The sequence below is a fragment of the Heteronotia binoei genome, chromosome 15 (genome assembly GCF_032191835.1).
Source record: "Heteronotia binoei isolate CCM8104 ecotype False Entrance Well chromosome 15, APGP_CSIRO_Hbin_v1, whole genome shotgun sequence".
NCBI classification, from domain to species: Eukaryota; Metazoa; Chordata; class Lepidosauria; order Squamata; family Gekkonidae; genus Heteronotia; species Heteronotia binoei.
In genome coordinates, this window is record NC_083237.1 from 52,042,825 (window position 1) to 52,066,316 (window position 23,492).

The 23,492-nt window shown below is 46.7% G+C and overlaps 1 protein-coding gene across 1 annotated transcript in view; it reads right to left on the bottom strand.

Moving 5' to 3' along the window:
- Positions 1-16,505, bottom strand: part of GPR179 (G protein-coupled receptor 179) — an 83,613-nt gene extending 67,108 nt beyond the window's left edge. Inside the window, exon 1 of the mRNA XM_060256188.1 lies at positions 15,337-16,505. Coding sequence (XP_060112171.1) covers positions 15,337-16,208 — 872 coding nt within the window. The 5' untranslated portion in view covers positions 16,209-16,505. The remainder of the gene's footprint in view (positions 1-15,336) is intronic.
- Positions 16,506-23,492: the final 6,987 nt, after the last annotated feature.

Consider the following 23,492-nt stretch of genomic DNA (forward strand, 5'->3'; position numbering starts at 1 on the left):
AAAGCAGAAGGCTTATCTGCCACAGAAAGAACTGTCTGTTCAGAGGAAGAAGACAGGCAGGGATTAGGTTGACAGGCAGAGAAATGGATTTATGGGCCATTTAAAAAATGGCAGGGAACCAGAATAAGATTTTTAGCCAGAGCTGATCTTAATTTTTCACTGCCCAAGGCAAATACTTCCATCCCGACCAATTTGCTTGAGTGTCATGGCTAGACTCAGCAACGTAGCTCCTGAACCTGCCTCACTCGTATGACCTTGGACCAGGGGTGGCCAAACTGTGGCTCAGAAGTCACATGTGACTCTTTCACACATTTTGTGAGGCTCTCAGGACCCCCACCACCCTGTCAGATGGCTTGGAGAAGGCATTTGTCTCTTTAAATCACTTCTCCAAGCCAAGTCAGCTGGTGGCTTGGAGAATGCATTTAAAGTTAAAGTTGCTTTCTTTCTGCCTTTCCCTCCCTTCCTCTCTTGTGGCTCTTAAACATCTGATCTCTCTTTCTTTCTTTCTTTCTTTCTTTCTTTCTTTCTTTCTTTCTTTCTTTCTTTCTTTCTTTCTTTCTTTCATTCTTTCTTTCTTTTTATAGCCCGCCCTTCCCAAATGGGCTCTGAGCGGATAACAACAATCAATTAATACAAAGTTAAAATCAAATTCATATACTAAAACAATATGACAGTCTAAAAACAAACTCTAATTCTGCAGTTGGTGGTATCAGTTGCCTCCACTCCTCCCATAAATCCCCAGCTGGTATAAAATAGATGACTCAACAGAGTTATTGCAATGGGGTCCCTGCAGCAGGGAAGCCACAGATTAACAAAATGTCCACCACCTCAGTCGAATGCTTTGTGGAACAGGTCTGTCTTACAGGCCCTGCGGAACTGCAACAGTCCCTATTCTATGTGGCTCTTACGTTAAGCAAGCTTGGCCACCCTTGCCTTGGACCATCTCTTGGACTTCGACTTCGTGAACCTCTGGACTGTGAATGACCCTTGGACCTCCTGGCTACACAATCTGGACAACCCCGCTGGTAATGAATCTCTGACTTGTGATTATTCAGACTGACTCTGTTGTATGGCTCTGCTCATATCCGGCTCGCCTTTCTGACCTGCCTTATAACACTTGGGCTGTATGCACACATGCAGTGGAATGAGATTGTGAAAGAGAGAACAGAATGTACCCCTTCAGATTTAGGGTTGGCAAATCCAGGTTAAGAAATCCCTGGGGATTTGGGGGTGGACCCTGATTTGTGGAGAATCTCAGCAGGGTATAACATCATAGAATCCATATAATATCATAGAGTCCACTCTCCAAAGCAGCCATTTTATCCAGAGGAAATTATCTCTGTAGTCTGGAGATCAGGTGTGATTCTGGGGGCTTCACCTGGAGGCTGACAGCGCTAGTTGCCTTCCTGCCTTTTAAAACAGACACCTGCCAGTAACCATCCCATCCCCAGCAAAAAAAAGAGACACAAACGAAACAAAAACCCTAAAACAAACACCCTAGCACATCAGGGACAGGATTCTAGGCCACAGTTTTACATTCTATTTTTGGCTTCTAGGTGCAGAATAGAAAGCTGCAGTACTGCAGTCCAAGCTTTGCTTACAACCTGAGCTTGATCCCGGTGGAAGCTGGGTTCGGGCAGCTGGCTCAAGGCCGACTCAGCCTTCCATCCTTCCAAGGTTGGTAAAATGAGTACTAAGCTTGCTGGGGGTAAAGTGTAGATAACTCGGGAAGGCAATGGCAAACCACCCCGTAAAAAGCCTGCCAAGAAAATGTCCTGATGTGACGTCAGCCCATGGGTTGGTAACAACCCGGTGCTTGTACAGGATTACCTTTACAGACAGGTTCCCCTCCCCTTAAATGTGAGCAAAGAGAGCATGGTGGGAATAGGACAGGAAATGCTGTCTCTAGGTGGTCTGGGAAACAGTTGGAAATTTTGGGGGTGGAGTCTGTGGAGGGTGGGGTTTGGGGATAACAGGGACTTCAGCAGAGTATAATTCCATTGAGTCCACTTCCCAAAGCAGTCATTTCCTCCAGGGGAATTAACCTCTGTTGTCTGGAGACCTGTGATTATGGTTGCCAGGTCTGTGTTGGAAAATACCTGGAGACTTTGGGGGTGGATCTAGGACAGGGTGAGGTTTGGGGAGAGGAGGGGCCTCAGCATGGTACAATGCCACAGAGTCCACCCTCCAAAGCAGCCATTTTCTTCACGGGAGCTGATCTCTGCCAGCTGGAGATCAGTTGTAAAAGCAGGACATCTCCAGGCCCCACCTGGAGGCTGGCAACTCTATGGTAATTCCAAGTGATCTCTAGCTACCACATGGAGGCTGGCAGCCTTGGGAGCTAGAATGACAGCAATTTCTCATTCAGAATCCATTTTATTAAAGGTGCCGATAATCTGGCAAGACTGCAAGATGGCAGCCCTAACTCATCTTCTCCTTTGTTGCTGTCACCCTCCTTGCAGCTGATTGGTTTCCTCCTGCTGTGCTGGTAGAGAATCACCAAAGGGTGATTAACATGTGGCATTCACTGCCACAGGAGGTGGCGGCGGCTACAAGCATAGCCAGCTTCAAGAGGGGATTGGATAAAAATATGGAGCCAGAGGTCCATCAGTGGCTATTAGCCACAGTTTGTGTGTGTATATTTTGGCCACTGTGTGATACAGAGTGTTGGACTGGATGGGTCATTGGCCTGATCCAACATGGCTTCTCTTATGTTCTTATGTAGGATGGCGATGACTGTAGGGTAGCGCCATCTTGAGTAACATGATGGCTGCCCATGCAACCACTTTGAGAAACCAGCCAGCATCATCTTGGAGTTGCCTTTCACCTCTGTAGTTGTGGCAGCAGATAGCCATAGTGAAATGAGGTTCCAGAATGGTCATATCAGGCAAAAATGGCTCCCCTGTATTCCCTATATTTGTAACCTGAGGTGAGCTCCTTGCCCAGTGCTGGATTAAACCCTGTGGAGGCCCCTAGGCAGTCAACATCTCGCTCCCCCCTCACAAGTGCCCATCCCACCACCTGCGGCCCCCACTGCAGCCTGCAGGCACCTTCTCAAAAGCCCCTTTGACAAAGCTGTGGGGGAGAGGCAGAGAGAGGCAAACTTGGCTATGACACCAGCAGCAGCCGTACCAGGCAAGTTGGGCAAACAGCGGCTCAGTTACTGGCTGTGTGTGCAGGCTGGAAGGGCTGCAAGCAGGGGGGGAAATGGGAGGGGAAGCTGGCCCAAGGCCCCTAAAGGCGTGAGGGCCCATAAACGAGTGCCTACTTGGCCTAATTGTTAATCCAGCCCTGTCTTTGCCCCCCATTGTGTCAAGTGTTACATCCTCTTCTGGGGTTTCAGAAGCTTAGAGTTATCTTGTGTCCCCTGCATTCTGGGCTTCTACATATGCCTCTCACAGAAAGAATGTTAAAAAGAGCTCGTTTGGATCAAAGCACTGGTCCATTTAATATAGCCCACCATGGCCAGCCAGTTGCCCCAGAGAGCCAACAAACAGGGCTCAGAGGCCAAAATGTTCCCTCTGAAGTCACCTCTTAGCACTGAGATTCAGAGGTTTGCTGCCTGTGGATGTGGAGATTTTCTTTAGTAAAGATGATTTCCTGTTCCCTGCCTTTAATCTATTGCCCACCAACCCTAGCCAGGGGGGACCTGGCAACCCTAACTCCATGCATAATTTTATAAACCTTGATTGCATTCCCCCTTCCCAGTCTTTTTTCCTGAACTGAAAAGCCCCAGGAAGTGAGGAGGGAGGCCTCACTCCATCTTTTTGCTGCTTGCCTCTCTGAGTATGGTCACCTGACGTGTGGGTGGAAATCCATCATAAATGCAGGGCTTTTTTGGGCAGAAAAAGCCCAGCAGGAACTCATTTTCATATTAGGCCACACCCCCTGACACCAAGCCAGCCGGAACTTCGTTCCTGCTCAAAAAAACCCCCTGCATAGATGTTTACCAACCGGGCTCTTTGCTGAAGAAAGCAGGGTGGTCAGCCCTTGGTGGTTGTTTCTGAAGTCACAGATCAGTCAATATATCAGTTCCCAAAATAATGGTGGAGGGGGGAAGAGAGCCTGCACTCAGCAGCAGCCCATAATCTTTTCCCAAGGTTAATCCATATTTAATTTAATTTTTTATTTTATCGATTTAGTTCATTTCTTCGCCGCCTCTCCATAAAAGCTGGCCTCAGCAGAAAAGACAGTGGCTTGCAACAGGCATAGAGTTGCCGGCCTCCAGCTGGTGGCTAGAGATCCCCCCACTATTACAACTGCTCTCCAGGCAACAAAGATCAATTCACCTGGAGAAAATGTCCTCTTTGGAAGATGTATTCCATGGCATTGAAGTCCTTTTCCTCCCCAAACTCTGTCATCTTCCAGCTCTGCTCCCAAAAGCTCCAAGTATTTCCCAACCGGGAGCTGGCAACCCTAGACAGGTAGGCCTTCTGAAGTTGATGCCCTGCAAACAGGTCAGATCAGAAGCTGCCCACAGCATTCTCTGTTGTGACCCCCACGCACAGGTTTGCCAGGTGCCCACTGTTGTTCTGGTGAGCAGCAAGAAGAAAACTGAGGGAAGGAGGGAGACATTGCTACTGCTGATTTGACATTACTTCCAGGTGAAGGCCCAGAAATTACATCACTCCCTCCTTAACAGGAACAGACTAAATCTCTATAGCATTTACCATAGTGTTTTGAAGATTCCTAGAGCGTCACTGGGGGCACTTCTCTCTCATGCCACGCCTCCAAACACCTCCCAGAGAGTGACGGCATGGCCCAGCATCCCTATGCCAGATCAGGGGTCAGGAAGAGGACAAGAAGGCTTCTATATTTTTATCATTCTGCACGATATGGACAGCCTTTCTTATAAAGTAATTTTTAATATGAGTAATTTTTAATATTTGTGGAAATAGGTAGTTTAATTGTACTTATTATTAGTTTATCATGTTCACTGTATTTGTTGCATTTATAATTTTGTAATTCACCTTGAGTCTCCAAGAAAAGCATAGCATAATAGGGTTGCCAACCTCCAGGTGGCACCTGGAGACCTGCCATTACAACTGATCTCCAGACCAAGATCAGCTCCCCTGTATAAAATGGTTGCTTTGGAGTGTTATACCTTGCTGAGGTCCCTCCCTCCCCCAAACCCCGCCCTCCCAGGCTCCACCCCCCAAATCTCCAGGAATTCCACAATCCAGAGCTGGCAACTCCGTAAATCAAATAAACAAACAAATAAAACCATGACACATTCAGTCAATTATAAATAACAACCAGTTATAAACTGAAACAATCAAACACAAAAACATCTAACAATGGACCAAAAAAGTAACAAAACCCAGCATAAACAGAAAAAAGACAACAGCAAAAAAAGCTGCTTCACTCAATCATAGAACCATAGAGTTGGAAGGGACCTTCAGGGTCATCAGCACAATGCAGGAAATTCACAACTACCTCCCCCCACCCCACAGTGACCCCGCTCCATGCTCAGAAGATGGCAAAAATCAACAAAACAATAGAACTATAGAATGAGGCCAGCCAGGGGTCATTTTGTAGAAAAATTGGTGGTGGAGCTCATTAGCATAACTCATTAGCATATGCCCCCACACCAGCCAAAAGCAACCCGATGCAAGAAAGGAGAGCCCTGGGCGAGCGAGGCCTGCTTGGACTGGCTAGAGATCCAGCCAGCCCAAGCAGTCCTTGCTCACCTGCGACTCTCCTTGGCTGCCCCCTCCAGTCAAAAGGCCAGCAAGCCACTCGCCACCCAGAATCACATCAGAAGTGGAGAAAGGGTGGCATGGGCTTCTCAAAGGGTTAATGAGGGTTCCTGGGGGCATGGCAAAGCCCCTGGTGGCTGGCTGGCTGCTACCCACTCTCCTAATCCAGGGATTGTTATGCAGCTGCACCTACTATTCAATGGGCAAGGTAGGTGTGAAGGAGGAGGGGGGACATCAGAAACGTTCAGGAGCTGTGCTTCTGTGAGCTCCTGCTGAATTCAAGGCCTGAGGCCAGTGTCCCTCCTCAGGACTCAGCCAGAGGGGAGGGAGGCTGCCCCCTCCCCCCCCCGCCACCATCACACCTGCGTCGGCAGACAACCCAGACAAGCCCCGCCAGCGAAAGACCCTCCCGGCAGGCACCGGGGACGCCCGCGACACCCCCACTCACCTCCCTGCGGCCCGAGGAACCTGGAGGATCGTGCGGCGGCCGTGCTAGACCCCAAGGCCACCCGATGTGGAAGGAACCGACCAGCCCCCAGGGAGGAGCTGGGGCCAGCCAGCAATGAGCCTGCGAGGCCTGGCCTGAGCCACGGCAGCGGCCCCACAGCCCAGCCCACCAGATGGCCGGCACGTGAGCTGGAGGAAGGCCTCACCTGAGGGCACCCGGGCTCAGCGTTGGGGCTTATGAAGAGGGGCAGGGCCAGCCTGGGGAGGGGGCAGGAGGGAAGGGGTGGGGCTCCCAGAGGAATAAAAGGAAGCCGCACTGACGGGTCAGGGAGGAAAGATGGTGGATGTGAAAAGAGGGCTGCCCGCTCAGAAAGAAGGAGCCCTAAAACACCACCAGGGATAGGAGGCTGGGTGATGTAATCCCACCGCTATCCAATTCTGAGATCTCCACAGCTGGCTTCGAGTGTCCACCGAGAGGGCTGGCCACCAGGGGACCCCCCAGGGGGCAACAGGGGCATGACACCAGTTATATAAAAAGCTAAAAATATATATACAGGCAGGCATCGATTGCCTCTCTGCTCTCAATAAGCGACACAAAGGCATCACTTGCAGAAAATTCCTCAAAGCTCTCCTTTGTCGATCATTAGGGATTGCCAGTTCCAGGTTGGGAAATACCTGGAGAGTTTGGGAGTGAAGCCTGAGCAGGGGAGGGGAGGGACATTGATGGAGCATAATTCCATAGAGTCCCATCTTCCAAAGTGGCCATTTTCTCCTGGAGGTGTGTTGTAATCCCAGGAGACCTCCAGCTACCACCTGGATGTTGGCAACCCTATAATTGCATAAATTTAGGAGAGCATTTGGAGGGTCTGAGGTGACGCAGGCCTGTTAAAGAAATAGCTGGTCTTTTCAGTCTCTCATAGAATTTGTTTCCCAGATATTCTTCACAATTCTATTGTTTCTCTGAATCCTGACTATTTCATCAATATCTTTCTTTTTATCTAGAACAGGGGTAGCCAAACTTGCTTAACATAAGAGCCACATAGAATAAACGTCAGATGTTCGAGAGCCTCAAGAAAGGAAGGGAGGTAGGAAGGAAAACAAATAGATGGGGGGAGGGAGAGGTGAAAAGAAAGTAACTTTAATTATAAATGCATTCTCCAAGCCACCAGCTAGCTTGACTTGGAAAAGTGACTGAAAGAGAGAAATGCCTTTTCCAAGTCAGTGGATGGGGCAGTGGGCCACACAATATGTGTGAAAGCTGCAGTTCGGCCACCCGATCTAGCATATCTTGATTCTACCCTTCCTCCAAAGGACTCAAGGGGGCATACTCAGATCTTCCTGTACCCATATGAAGTAAGTTCAGTTGAGAGATAATGACTAGTCCAAGGTTAGTATACTTTGTAACAGAGTATGGATTTGCATCTGGTCTGACTCATTAACCAATATACCACATAATCTCTCTCACAGTGAATACAAATTTTCATGATTCATTCGTGACATAGTTGATTCCTACTGGTGAATAATACATACCAGGCGCATAGTCCTTTCAACTTCTTAAAGGATTTCCTTACATTGTCTTGTTGGAATTCTTACAACAATCTTATTATGTGGGACACTAGGATCATTTTATCTAATTCTGAACGGAGGCCCTAGAGTATGGATCAAGAAATCCCAAATAATAGAAGCAATGTTGTCAGTACCTTAAAGAGAGGAATGTCCACTGAGATCTTGTGAAACTACATTCTGAGATCTCAGTGGCCCTGGGGGAGGTAGCTAGGCAACCACAACAAGCGGAGCCTTCCAAGACTTAGTTTCTATCACTCAAAGGTGTAGGGTGGGGACAGAAATATATAAAATGAGGGAAGGATGGAAGGGAAAGGGAAAAGAAGAGGGAGAAGCTAAGGAGAACAGAAAAAGTTAGGTAACTAGATTGGTGGCAGAGGAGGAAGAAGAAGATGAAGAGTTGGCTTTATACTCCACCATTCTCTACCCTAAGGAGGCTCAAAGTGGCTTACAATCACCTTCCCTTCCTCACCTCACAACAGACACCAAGTGAGGTAAGTAATGCTGAGAGAGCTCTGAGAGAACTGCAGCTGACCCAAGGTCACTCAGCTGGCTTTATGTGGAGTGGGGAATCAAACCCAGTTCTCCAGATTAGCATCCACTGCACTTAAGCAGTACCCCAAACCAAAGTAAGAAATTGGTAGGGGGGCAGGAAAGAGGGAAAACTGAAAATAGGGGCAGGGCAGGTAAAGGTATGTTGGTTGGTGGGTGAGAGAAGCCTTCTGAGATGTGGACACTCACCAAGCAGGGAGGAAGAATGGCAGGACTTTTTTGGTAGAAAAAGCCCAGCAGGAACTCATTTGCATATTAGGCCACACCCCTGATACCATGCCAGCCGAACTGCATTCCTGTGCATTCCTGCTCATTCCTGTTCCTGTGCGTTCCTGTGCATTCCTGCGTTCCTGTGCATTCCTGCCCTGGAGAATGGGCATGTGTGCTGGCCCCACTCCCTGCTTCCACATGACTGCCAAGAGGTCTGCATGAGGCAAATACGCAGGGGAGGTGCCCACTCATACCCTCCCTTCCCAACTATGTTCCCAAACCAGCATAACTGGTTGGGAGAAGTGGTATTTGCATGGGCACTTCCTCTGCAACTATGCCCCATGCAGACCACTCAGCAATTGTGTGTGGAACTAGGGAGAGGGAGTGAAGAAAGAGGAGAAGCTATGGGGGCTGCTGTGGATAGGAAAAGAGGAAATGCAGTAGGAAAGGGGAATGCAGGGGACAAATGAGGTGTGCCCTGCAAGACCTCATGGGTCAGCTGGTTGTTATGAGAGCCGGTTTGGTGTAGTGGTTAAGAGTGGCCGACACTAATCTGGAGAACTGGATCCGATTTCCTTCTCCTCATGCAACAACTGGGTGACTTTGGGTCAGTCACAGTTCTCTCAGAGCTGTTCTCGTTTCTGTCAGAGCTCTCTCAGCCCCACCTGCCTCACAGAGTGTCTGTTGTGGGGAGAGGAAGGGAAGGAGATCATAAGCAACTCCGAGACTTCAAGTGAAGGGCAGGGGATAAATCCAACCTCCACCTCCTCCTCTCACATTCCCAATGGATGCTCAGAGAGCCAGCATGGAGGGGCAAGTTCCAGTGGGCAAGTGCCCTGGAAGATAACCCAAGATGTAGTCCAGCTTCTCCTTACAAAGAAGGCAAGCGCCTCTTCCATTGTTGTAGTGGCCACTGCTTGCCCAGGCTGCTCTCCTCCTGAGAAAGAAGAGGCTGTGCCTGCTGTTCCCTCCTCATGAAAACAGCAGCCCAGGGGTGAGTGGGGCAGTGGCCACCACACAAGGAGGTGGGCCAGGCATGGACGTTTCAGGGCTTTATTTTTGTAGCAGGAACTCCTTTGCCTATTAGGCCAATCCTCCAAGAGCTTACAGAGCTCTTCGTACAGGGTCCAGAGATAGAATTCTAGCAGGGGCTCCTTTGCCTATTAGGCCACACACCCCTGATGTAGCCAATCCTCCAAGAGCTTACAGGGCTCTTAGTACAGGGCCTATTGTAAGTCTTGGATTGGCTACATCAGGGGTGTGTGGCCTAATAGGCAAAGGAGTTCCTGCCACAAAAAAAAGCCCTGGACGTTGTCATTCCAATACTTGCACTTGGATTGCCATCGTGAAGAGGAAGTGACAACAGCTGTGATGGGGGGGGGGAGGCTACTGCTGGTTTTTTCCGGTTGCTGCCTGCCCAGGAACACCCAGATGGGAAGTGACATCACAGAAGTGATGCAGACCTTTCTCTGTGTGGGTGTGTGTGTAAAGTGCCATCCAGTCACAGCTGATTTACACCAACCCCCGCAAGGGGCTTTCAAGGCAGGTGAGAAACAGAGGTGTTTGCCTTCCCTTGTGGAGTCTTCCCCAGGGATCTTACTTCCAGTTACCGACCCACCTTAGCTTCTGAGACCTGACAAGATCAGGCTATACTATGCCACTTTCTCTCCCAGGCCTTTTTTCTAGGGAAATTTAATTTCCCAATTTACCTGCCGCTGAGACAGCTGACCTAAAGTCACCTCGTGAATTTATGCCAAATACGAAACTTCCTGATTCAAGTTTTGTTGCTTTTTTAATAAGACCATCTGCCTACAGTTATGCATGGGCGGATGTGTTACCAATGTTTCCAGGCTAGTAACTTACATGGACTTATTTGCAAGGCTAAGCTGGCAGTCCTAGAAAGAGAAATCTGGTCAGTCTTCAGAATATCCTGCAAACAGTGTCAACAACAGCATCATCATCATCAAATTCGATTTACTGAAACTCCCAATCCCAGCCTAAACTGGGCTCTGGGCAACATACATCAAGTATGTTTGAAATGGAATTTCATTTCCTAATAAGCTCTAAGGGCACAGTCAGACATTCTTTGCAGATCTAGGGGATCCAGGCCTCACAAGAGTGGAGCTCTGAAACCTCTAAAATTTATTTTGTTTTTTCTTTCTTAGCTAGGGTTGCCAAGTCCATTTCAAGAAATATCTGGGGATTTTGGGGGTGGAGTCAGGAGACGTTGGGGGTGGAGCCGGGAGACATTGGGGTGGAGCCAAGATCAAGGCTGTGACAAGCATAATTGAACTCCAAAGGGAGTTCTGACCATCACATTTAAAGGGACGGCACACCTTTTCAATGCTTTCCTTCCATAGGAAATAATGGATAGGGGCACCTTCTTTTGAGGCTCACAGAATTGGACTCCCTGGTCCAATCTTTTTGAAACTTGGGGGGTATTTTGGGGAGGGGCACTAGATGCTATACTGAAAATGTGGTGCCTCTACCCCAAAAAACAGCCCCCCCCAGAGCCCCAGATACCCATGGATCAATTCTCCATGACTTTCTATGGGAATAAATCTTCTTAGGGAATAACAGAGTTCCAGCAGACATTTCCCTCCCCTCCCCCCGCTTTCTGACGACCCTAAAGCGGGGGGGGGGCTCCAAACCGGGGGGTTCCCTGCCCCCACCTGGGGATTGGCAACCCTATTCTTAGCCCACCTCCCCCCCAAAAAATACTTGCTTCTGGGCTCCATTATTCAGACCCCCTGTGAGAATTTTGCTGAACTCGAAGATCTGACAAACGTTCCCCCCACAAAAAATGGGAAAAGAATCAAAACATATAAAGCAGACAGATGAAAATCTTCATCATGCCTCTGTGGCCACATAGGAGAAAGTAATTTAAAAAGTAAGATGGGAGTAAGGTTTTATTATGTCAATTATAATTCAAGAATCATTTTAAAGTAGATGCTGAGCTGATATAATTTAGTACTTCCGGTGATGTCAGGCGTGTGTGACATGTGCAAATAAGTTGTGCTAATGAGCTCCTGCACATATTTTTCTACTAAATGACCCCTGAGGGTGTCTATTGGTTGGGACAAGGTAAATTGTACATGCAGTTGCAATTTGGATTTCTTGTTATTCAGTCGCACAGTCAAGTCCGATGTTTTTTAGTGTTTTATGAGAGGAAAAGATGTGTCTTTGAAAAAAGTAATACTCTCCAGATTCTATACCATATAGCTATGTTCTGAGATACATATAAGAAGTAATGGACACTTAAATTCTATTGCATTCCCTCCCTATGGAAGTTAAAAAGAAAGGTGTTCATATTTCAGAACTATGGGTTGAATTCAGCTAGCTTTCTTGCTCAATCTCACCCTGTTCCCCTACTTACCATGGGCCTGAAACCCACGTGGCTTTTGGAGAAGAGAAGATGAAGAAAAGAAGAGATTGAATTTCCCCCCACCCTTCACTTGAAGTCTCAGAATGGCTTACAATCTCCTTTCCCTTCATTTCCCCTCAACAGGCACCCTGAGAGGTAGGTGGAGCTGATAGAGTTCTTTTGAGAACTGCTCTTGAGCTGAACAGCTCTGAGAGAGTTATGACTGACCCAAGGTCATTCCAGTGGGTGCATATGGAGAAGTGGGGAATCAAACTCCGTTCTCCCAGGTTAGAGTCCACGCTCTTAACCACTACACCAGATTGGCTCTCCTAAGTCCCTCAGTATAGCCTTTGTGGGTGGTTAGAGAACCTTCCTTTGTTTTTCACCAACAGAAAGGCTTATTTGATTCAGCCCAATTAGTTGGATCCAGCCAACTTTTTTCTACTCAGCCTCACTTAATTCCCCTCCTTACTACAGACCCTGTCCCACATGGCTTTTGTCCATGGAGATCCCAATGACCACCCCACCCCCAGTATAGCCATTTGGGTGGTTAAAGGAGACCCCTCCCCAACAACCTCTTCCCCTGTCTACTGGTTTCAGCTCTGAAGGCTCAAAATCTTAAGGCTCAAATTGAGACTGTTCAGTGTAAAATTAGGAGGGGGGAAAGGGTGCTTTGAGGATGGGCAGAGCTGCCCTTCTTTTGCCATTGTTAACTCGCCCACACTTGGGATTAGAGGGAAGGGTTTTCTAGGCCGGAAGGCAAAGCTTCTGAGCAGGACGAGACACCCTGCAGATTTATAGAATAGGCTTGTAAAATTTAATAGAATAATATAGCATGTTGTAAAAAGCCATTTTCCTGGCTGCCTGTGGTGAACAAGAGTGGCCTCTAGGTGAACAGTTAGGTAAGCTTTGTATACCGGAGACTTCCAGTCAACCACGCGGGTGATTGTTTAGAACAGTACTTTTATTTAGGACAGTTCAGGAGAGCCAATGTGGTGTGGTGGTTAAAAGTAGCAGACTAATCTAGAGAGCCGGGTTGAATTTCCCATTCCTCCTCCACATGAAGCCTGCTGGGTGGGTGACCTTGGTCAGTGACAGTTCCCTCAGAACTCCCTCAGTCCCATCTACCTCACAAAGTGCCTGTTGTGGGGAGAGGGAGGGAAAGAGATTGTAAACTGCTTGGAGTCACTTTAGGATAAAGAAAAGTGGGGTATATACAGGCCTGGTTTTGGACAGGAGCTCACAGGAGCGGAGCTCTGGAACCTCTAAATTTTATTGTGCTTTCTTTCCCCCCCCCCCCCCCCCCGCCAAAAAAGCTTGCTTCTGGACTCCATTGTTCAAACCCCCTGTGAGAATTTCGCTGAACTCCAAGAGTTGACAAACTTTCTAATATTTTTCCCCACAAAAAAAAAAGGGAAAATAACCAAAACATATAAAGCAGACAGATGGAAATCTTCATCATGCCACTGTGGCCACATAGGAGAAAGTAATTTAAAAAGTATGATGGAAGTAAGGTTTGATTATGACAATTTTAATTCAATAAGCATTTTAAGGTAGATGCTGAGCTGATATAATTTAGTACACCTCCCAGTGAAGACAGGGGTGTGTGGCATGTGCAAATGAGTTATGCAAATGAGCTGTGCTAATGAGCTTCATCACCTCTTTTTCTACGAAAGGACCCCTGGGAATATAGATTTAAAACCTCTTCTACTTTGTAGGGGTGGAAAGTGCCATCAAATCTCGGCCAACGTATGGCGACTCAGTAGGGTTTTCAGGGTAAGGGACAAACAGAGGTATTTCACCATTGGCTGCCTCCATGTAGCAACCCTTGGTGGTCTCTCATCCAAGTACTAACCAGAGCTGACCCTACTTAGCAGCTTCTGAGATCTGATGAGATCAGGCTATACTGGGCCACTGAGGTCAGAGCACACTGTTATGAGCAGCGGTCGCTTTGTAGAATAGGTGGTGGAGCTCATCCAGGGATTGTTATGCAGCTGCACCTACTATTCAATGGACAAGTTAGGGAGGAGGAAGGAAGACCCTCAGAAAAGTTCAGGAGCTATGCTCTTGTGAGCTCCTGCTGAATCTGAGGCCTGGTTAGGAGGAAAGGCTAAAACAGGAGAAGCTTGGAAGGGACTTTCTCTTCCTTTCATAGTCAGCTTCTGCAGCAATATAACAGTAAGCGGAAGGTCCCAGAAGGTACCTTGAGCCAGGGTTCATAAGGGCTTGCCATGAAACATAGGAAATCATACTGCAAGACAGAGAGAGATGAAGTATGTGTTCAGTGCTTCAACATCATCCCTGAGTTCAACCCACTGGAATTTGGGCCTGGGGGCCTCCATATCAGACATCTGGGCTCGTTCTTGTCAAGCCTGAATTCCAGGATCTCTTTATTGCAGAAATGAACTCTGGTTTATTCAACATTCTTTTGGTAATAGGGCTAAGCAGTGGATACTTAGCAGTGAAGAAAAATCTCTCTGCACATCCTTCCTAATTTATTATTGTTGTTATTGATGAAAATAATACTCAACAATCATTTTATTACTACTGTCTTCTGGGACAGGGCTTTTTGTAATAGTATTGTAAACTGCTAGAGGAGCCTATATGCACCTGTGTGCAAGTTGGACAATGAAGAAAGCTGACGGGGAGAAAGTTCTTTTGAAATGTGGTGTTGGAGGAGAGCTTTATGAATACCGTGGACCACCAAAGAGACAAGTGAATTCTGAACGAAAACAAGCCAGAGCTCTCCCTGGAAGCTAAAATGCCTAGAAGCCATCATACTTTGGCTCCATTATGAGAAGACAAGTGTAACTGGAAAAGAGAATCATGCTAGGAAAAGTTAAAGATTAAAAGCAGGAAAAGAGGAAGGACCCAACATGAGATGGCTTGACTCGATCACAGCCCTCGGTTTGCAAGACCCGAGAATGGCTGTTAACGATAGGGTGTTTTGGAAGTAATTAATAGGATCCGCATAAGTTGGAAGCAATTTGATGGCACTTACACACACATACACAGAAACACACACACCAGAGCCTGGTGGGCTATCCAGCAGGATATAAACCAGGGGTGGCCAAACTGAGGCTCAGGAGCCACATGTGGCTCTTTCACACATATTGTATGGCTCTCAAAACCCCCTCTGCCCCATTGGCTGGCTTGGAGAAGGCATTTGTGAGCAACTTGGAGAAAGCATTTAAAGTTAAAGTTGCTTTCTTTCCACTTCCATGTCCCTCCCCCCATCTGTTTGCTTTTTTCCCACCTTTTCCTTCCTTCCTTCCAGCTCTCAAGCACCTGATGTTCATGTCTTGTGGCTCTCAAACATTTATTCTATGTGGCTCTTATGTTAATCAAGTTTGGCCACCTCTGATATAAATATTAGTAAAAGACTTCTATAGCTAAGGGTCAAGTGATATACAGTGCCATTAAAAAATGGCATGGAGCAACCTCTTATTCACACATTCTCCTTACACGCTATCACCCCTCATGTTTCCCATCCCCACTCACTTGAATTCTGGTTTCAGGTCAGGCTTGAGGCCATAGAAGGAAGAGGAGAGTGTGACCATCCAGCTGGACAAGAATTTCCCATCCTCACATTCCAGGAAAGGTGCTGACCACTTGATATGGTCTGTATCCATCACATAGCTATCTCCCCGGCTCCATTTGGGAGTATCCAGGGTCTTGAGATCGTTGCTGAGGATTCGCTTGAAGAGAGTCGGGGCCTTCTGAAACCGGAAGAAGTTGTACCACTCATTTTCCCAAGTCAGGTTCCTCAGGCTTTCAGCATAGGCAGAGAGATCCTGGAGAAATATCTCATTGTTCTCCTTGGTGGCCTGGAGCATCAGCTGCGGCTTGGAAGACACCGGGTGAGCATCGAAGGTCAGCATGGCTCGGTACACTTGGGAATCTCCTTCCATGATGCTCCGGACCAAAGCATGGTACCATTCCACATCTTCTTTCACGCTCGACTCACGGATGTCATTGGTCTGGAAGACCATGTTGAGGAAATTGGTGGCATGGGCTAGGGTTTCGATAGCACTGCGCAAAGAAGAACGCAAGGCCAGAGGAGGGCTAGAGGACTTCCCCACATCCCTCACCTCAAATCTCTGAGAACAGTTGGCTTGTGAGAGACGCGATGTGTCCCCAGAGTATAGGAAAGTCATTGCTGCCTCTGATCCCTCAGGATCCGACTTATCCATGTTCGGAGTGGGCACCCAGGTGGAAGGTGAGGCCAGAGAAGATGAGGAGGGAGGCATCCCTTCCTTCGTTTTGGGTGTCCTGGCCTTGGATGGAGCAATGCGATGTTGAAGGATCCCGGCTGCCCAGAGGAGTTCCAGATGGAAGCACCAGAGAAGAAGTCCCAATAGACTGATCTCCATGGCTCGGCAGAAGGGTCCCCCCCCCAAAAGCCAGAGTCATCTGACGGAGATCATTTCCAGCTATGGGAAAGCCCTCCTGGGAAGTCCTGATGCATCTGGTAGGGGATCAAGAGATCCTCAGGAGGTGGAGGAGGAAAACCAAGAGAAGTGGAGAAGGAGGCCGTCCATCTCCAAAAGGAAGGTCCCCAAAAAGCATTGGCACGCACACAAGAAAGCGTTCTCTACCTCCTTTGAGAATTTGGAGGACTTTCGCTCTCTGGCCCTCTCAGTTCCTCGTTCTCTCTTCTCTCTCTTGCTTCTTTCCTCCCTAGCTGGTGATGGAGCAGACGTCACCAGAATATGAGCAGCTGCTGGCACTGCACCCCCCCCCCTCCTCTCCCCTCTTCGACTACTATTGTACGCCTGGGCTTTTAAATCTCTGCAGATCCACACATACAGACACGCACACATCTACATACACGCACACACACAGGCGTCGAGCTCTATCACTTGCTAATGCTTGGAAAGGAGAAATCCCTTGTAAGGCCAGAGAGGGAGGCAGGTTGGAAAGGGAACCGTGTCTGTCTCTCCCTTTTCTCTCTCCCTCTCTCTGTCTCACTTTAGTTCCATTAGGGGATATAGGTCTGACAGTGATGCAAGCAAACCAAATCCTGCATGGAGTGCCATGGCAACGGGAAATTTGTCTTCCCACCTCACCCCTCCCTTTCCCTCCCCTCCCGGCCTTTATTTCCCCCCCCTCCCATTCATCAGCCTGACTAACACCATGATAGTCATTCATAAGGTCACCTACTGCCTACTGATGTTCGTATCACACTGCTCGATATAATTAACCGTTCAGGCACCAGGGAAGGGTGGGAGAGAAAAAGAAGGATGGAGTCTTTTTGCAGACGGGGTGTTCTAGAGCTGTCTACATGCCGAGATGAGACAAGAAAGGGGGAAAGACGGGGAGAGGTGACTCAAAGGGAATTGGCTGGACCTGTTCTTTGCTCTCTTTTTCATTTAAAAAAAAATTTGCATCAAATTAAACACGGCATGGTTTACGATTACCAGGCCTTAGTCTCAGACCCTCTTTTCCCTCCAGCACCTGGAAGAAGAGAAGCTGTAATAAAGAGTGTCCCTGAGCATACGCAAAATGAATTTTCATCACTGTTGAGTCACCGCAAGTGCACCCAGTGTTCCTGGTAAATTCTAGATGGGTAGCTGTGTTATTAATGTAGCAGCAAAGTAAAACAAGACTCCGGGAGCACCTTAAAGGATACCAGAATTGATTCCAGCATCAGCTGTCGTGAGTCAGAGTGCCTTTCCTCTGATACATTAGAGCAGGGATCCCCAGCCTTTTCGAGCCCGTGGGCACACTTTGAATTCTGACACAGTGAGCACAACCACCAAACGAACACCTGCGAAGCCCAAGTCCAAGAGATAAGAGGGACAAATTTTTTAAAAAATATATTGGGAAAGTAGAGTCCAAGAGAGAGAACAAAACCAACTCTGAAATGGCAGCTTGTTGCTGAAATGTTGTTTTAATCTTCACAGTCAATCAGATCTCAGCTGGGCAATCAGAAGCTCACCTGGCCCCACTTTTTGAAAAAATCTGGAGAGTGCCAAGAAAGGTGTTGGCGGATGCCATTGCTTTCCTGGCCCCTTATGTTCTTATTAAACATATGGAGCAGAGGTCCATCAGTGGCGATTAGCCACACCGTATTGTTGGAACTCTCTGTCTGGGGCAAGTGATGCTCTGTATTCTTGGTGTTTAGGAGGGGCAATAGTGTGAGGACTTCTAGTATCCTGGCCCCACTGATGGACCTCCTGATGGCGCCTGGGTTTTTTGGCCACTGTGTGACACAGAGTGTTGGACTGGATGGGCCATTGGCCTGATCCAACATGGCTTCTCTTATGTTCTTATGCCCTGTGTTACGGGTTAGATCAGGGGTGGCCAAACTTGCTTAACAAAAGAGCCACATAGAATAAACGTCAGATGTTTGAGAGCCACAAGGCCTGAACGCCAGATGTTTGAGAGCTGCAAGGCAGGCAGGAAGGAAAACAAATAGATGGGAGATATGGAGATAAAGCGACTTTAAATGCATTCTCCAAGTCTCCATCTAGCTTGGCTTAGAGCGTTGGAAATATCTGTTTTGTATGTCCTTTGCAATGTTCTAAAGTTCCAGTCATTATAGGGTTAACACTGTGCCTGATTCCCTATTGTCTGCATGACCTAGGAAGAAGATACTTACCGCTGTCAATCAAGGTCTAGAAGCGGGAAAACCTGTTTTGTTTGTTTGGTCAGTTAGTCAGGTGACTTCCTCTGTTCAGGCAGAGAGTTCAAGAAGAAGGAGGAAGTGGTCCTCCATTAAGCACATGATCTTCTAGTGTGAGGATGTAGTTCTTTAGTGTTTGTTGTTTTATCTCCCAGTACCCTTTCCCTGTAGAAATAAATATGTTTTTGCTTTTCATGTTAAATGCCTCTCAATGATTATTTGATCCAGTGATTCATCGCACTGTTTGAGATAAAGAAATAGAATTTCAAACAGAATTCCCTAACAAAATTGGTAGCAGTCGACGATTTTTGCTACAAAACTAAGCATGGTCTGTTTCTTGAACTCTAAATGATTTTTTAATCTGGATTGCCTTTGAGAATATATAGAAAGCAACAGGCAAAAAGCTGCTACGCTGTGCAGACAAGCCTCAATTTTAAAACAATGTCTTTTTTTTCTTTTGCCATTACTAAAAGCGTTCTGATTTAAATGAGCTTTGAATTCAGATTGTCTCAATCTGGAAATGCTGCTACTTTTGTCTAAAAGCTTCAGATGGGCTAGAAAGAGAATTTTTGGAGCTTTTAAACCCTTTTTCTGTGGATTATGTCGGAGACCTTGGAAGAGCCTTGCTGCAATCACGCATGCACATTCAGCCGCCTTTTCTCTCCAGTGAGGAAGGAAGAATCTTTAACCCTGTCCTGCCTGATTGCTGTGAAAAGTGTCGAGCCCAGAGAGAGGAGCCACTGGACCTTCTGTTTCCACGTCTGCAGGAGCAGCAGGAGCCACTGGATCTTCTGTTTCCACGTCTTCAGAAACAGCCACTGCAAATCTTGGTTTTGGTACCGTGAGTACCAGTGATAGCATTTAGCACCCTGAAGTTAAGTAAGAATAATCTCATTCTGGCTCTTGCTCCTAATGCAAAGACTTGAGATTTATGCTGAAAGAGTTTTGTCTGAAAATCCCCCTGAGAATGAGCAAGAAAAATCAAATTTTAAACAGCTAGATGGTTTTGCAAAAAATCTCATTTTATAATCTATTGTGGCATAAGAAATTCCTGAATTGCACATTCTTAAAACTGCAAAAGAAATGCTTGAATGCCTTAAAGATAAATATAACAAAACTCCCATAAGCACTATTCATGATTAAAGGGCAAAATATTTGGTTTTCAAATGCAATAAGGGGAGAATGTGACTAAATGTCTGAAGGAATTTATGTGCATGCAATCCAGACTACAGGAGCATAATGAGGCTATTGCAGAAAGAGACTTAATCTCAACTATATTGAAAGCTCTACCCAGTATTTACAAACCAATTAAGATGATTTTGAGACTGCAAAAGGATCTGAGTCTGGAAGGCCTGTTAAATGCTATCAAGGAGGAAGCAGCCTCCAGATCTGGGGACAAGGACACTGAACTGATTCTATGTCTGCTTTAAGCCTGAAACCACAGTATAGGAATAAGTCAAGAAGAGATATAATATGCCATAGATGTAGGCAAAAAGGCCATATCGCAAGATATTGTAATAATTGTGATGCTGCTCTCTCGCTCTCTCTCTCTCTCTCGGCTTGACTTCGCGAACGAAGATTTAAGAAAGGTGCAGTAGTCCACGTCTGCTGCAGGCTCGCTGGTGGCTGACAAGACCAATGCGGGACAGGCAGATCCGGCCACAGTGGCTGCAGGGAAAAGTCTGATTTGGGGTTGGTGCTGTAGCAGTGCGATTCTTCCTCAATCTCCTTTTGTCCTCAAGACCAGCTATGCGTGCGTTCTCAAAGGAAGAGACAGCCTGGTGGATGGTGTGCCTCCATGCTTTGCGATCTGAGGCTAGGTCAGACCACTGGTGATGGTTGATGTGACAGGTGCCAAGGGATTTCTTCAAGGAGTCCTTGTACCTCTTCTTTGGTGCCCCTCTATTTCGATGGCCGGTGGAAAGTTCGCCATACAGAGCAATCTTGGGAAGGCGGTGGTTTTCCATCCTAGAAATATGCCCTGCCCAGCGCAGCTGCGTCTTCAACAGCAGTGCTTCGATGCTTGTAACCTCCGCCCTCTTGAGGACTTCAGTGTTGGTCACAAAGTCACTCCAGTGGATGTTGAGGATGGTGCGAAGGCAGCGCTGATGAAAGCGCTCAAGGAGTCGCAGGTGATGACGGTATAAAACCCACGATTCGGAGCCGTAGATGAGGGTTGTCATCACAACCGCTTTGTTAACATTGATCTTTGTGCCTTTTTTCAGGTGCTTGTTGCTCCACACTCTTTTGCGCAGTCGGCCAAATGCACGGTTTGCCTTTGCCAGCCTGTTGTCGATCTCCTTGTCAATTTTGGCATCTGAGGAGATGATGCACCCCAGGTAGCTGAACTGCTGGACTGTCTTCAGTACTGATTCACCCACAGTGATGCAGGGAGGGTGATAATCTTCCTGGGGTGCAGGCTGGTGGAGAACTTCTGTCTTCTTCAGACTAACTTCTAGGCCGAATAGCTTGGCAGCCTCTGCAAAGCAGGACGTCATATGCTGCAGAGCTGATACCGAGTGGGAGACGAGTGATGCTGCTACTGAACAAAGGAATAGCAGTGTTAAAGCACATGTTTCAAATGAGGGAACACAGGTGCCGTCTCATGGCCATAGAAATAATAGCAGCCAGAAATTTTTAAACCAGAAACTTTCCAAGTCACATGGCCCAGGTGGGAACAAAGAAAAGAACAGAGAAAGTACCATGCATGTTAATAGTGTGAATTTTATTGGTGAAAGAGGAAGATTTTTGATTGATAGTGGATCTTCTATGCATATTTGTCGATATAAAGACATGTTTTCAGAGTTGGATGAAAGTCAAGAGACCTGAAATGATAGGTGCCAACCAGAAACCCTTACACGTTTATGGTGTGGGTGAGATCAAAATGAAATTGCTTACCGCTGATGGAGATTTAATGCCAGTAAGACTGAAAAATGTAGCTTATGCATCTGAATCAACTGAGAATTTACTTTCAAGCCAAGTGCTTATAAGAAATAATTATGCTGTATATCTTGGTAAAGGAGATGAAGGGGAAATTATTCAGAAGAATTCAGAAGAAGGGCTTGAACACAAAGTGACTGTCCCATAAACTCCACAGCAGAATGGGAGTGCAGAAAGACTTAATGGTGTGTTACAGGAAATGACCAGAGCAATGCTCATGCATTCTGGATTACCTAATCACCTATGGGCTGAAGCTGTGAATACAGCAGTGTATATTCACAATAGAATACCTTCAAAAGTAACAGGAATTACTCCGTTCCAGGCTTGGTTTGGCAAGAAGCCAGGACTTAAGCATATTAAAACTTTTGGAGCAAAAGCCTATGTATATGTTCCTAGAGAAAATAGAGGGAAGCTTGATGCAAGAACTGAGATTGGATTCATAGTAGGCTATCCCTCAGTGGGAAAAGGCTACAGAGTCTATGATCCAAAGCTGAATAAGACTAAACTTTGTAATGTTGTGTTTGTGGATGACCGTAATTTGCCTAGAGCACCCTGTGTACCTGAATCTGATCCTGAGGTTACTGATGATGCTTCTGAAGATTGGTGTACCTGGTTACCTGTAGTGACCACCGATGAACCGGCAGGTCTACCTTCCGAAGACTCTACTGAGCCAGAAGGAGAAATGGGGACCACACCGCAAGGAGCAACAGAACCTCCACTCATTTTAAAACGATCAGATAGAAGCTCAAAAGGGCAACCACCACAGAAATATGGATACTGTGATACTGTAAGATCCATAGAGACTGTGAAACCTAAAGAGAAACCCAACAGCTGGAAACCTACCTAATGAAGAAAAGGAGAAATGGATTCAAGCAATGGAACAAGAGATACTATCCATTTATGAAAAAGATGTATGGACTCTTACAAAGCTACCTGCAGGAAGAAAGCCTGTTGGATGCAAATGGGTCTACAAAATAAAATACAAAGATGATGGAACTACAGACTTGTACAAAGCAAGGTTAGTAGCCAAAGGCTATGCACAAGAATTTGTAACTGATTATTCAGAGACTTTTGCACCAGTTATCAATAGTGCAACACTTAAAACACTACTGAGTGTGGCATCATCTAGAAATATGCTCGTAGAGCACCTAGACATTAAGGCAGCGTTTCTTAATGGTGAGTTATCAGAGGAAATCTATATGGAAATACCTGAAGGTTATCAAGTCCCTGGCAAAGAGAACTGTGTTTTCAAACTCAACAAAGGACTGTATGGTTTGAAACAGGCCGCAAAAAGTTGGTATGACAAAATAACTGGACTACTACAGCAACAAGGATTTGAGCAAGGGAAAGCTGAACCCTGCGTGTACACTAGACTCAAAGATGGAGAATATCAATACATTCTGGTTTATGTTGACAATTTGGTTGTGAGCTGCAAGAACAAAGAGGACATTAAAGACATTGTTGAAAAGCTGAACAAAGAGGTTGAAGTCAAAAGACTTGGAGATATTAAACACTATCTAGGAATACAGATTGAGAGACTCAAGGATGGAACCTTTCAACTGTGCCAAAGACGAAAGATTATGGACTTTATAGAATCTCTTGGCATGAGAGACTGTAAAGAATCTAAGATACCTCTTGAAGCTGCATACCTGAGAGCTCAGGGTGGTCAACCACTCAAAGATATTGGAGACTACAGAGAAGCTATAGGAAAACTCCTGTATCTGAGTAAAACTACCAGACCTGATATCACAGCTGCTGTCGGAATACTGAGCAGAAAAGTAAGTTCGCCTAATCACCATGATTAGAATGCAGTAGAAGAAGAAGAAGAAGATGATATTGGATTTATATCCTGCCCTCCACTCCGAAGAGTCTCAGAGCAGCTCACAATCTCCTTTACCTTCCTCCCCCACAACAGACACCCTGTGAGGTGGGTGGGGCTGGAGAGGGCTCTCACAGCAGCTGCCCTTTCAAGGACAACCTCTGCCAGAGCTATGGCTGACCCAAGGCAATTGCAGCAGGTGCGAATGGAGGAGTGGAGAATCAAACCAGGTTCTGCCAGATAAGAGTCCGCACACTTAACTACTACACC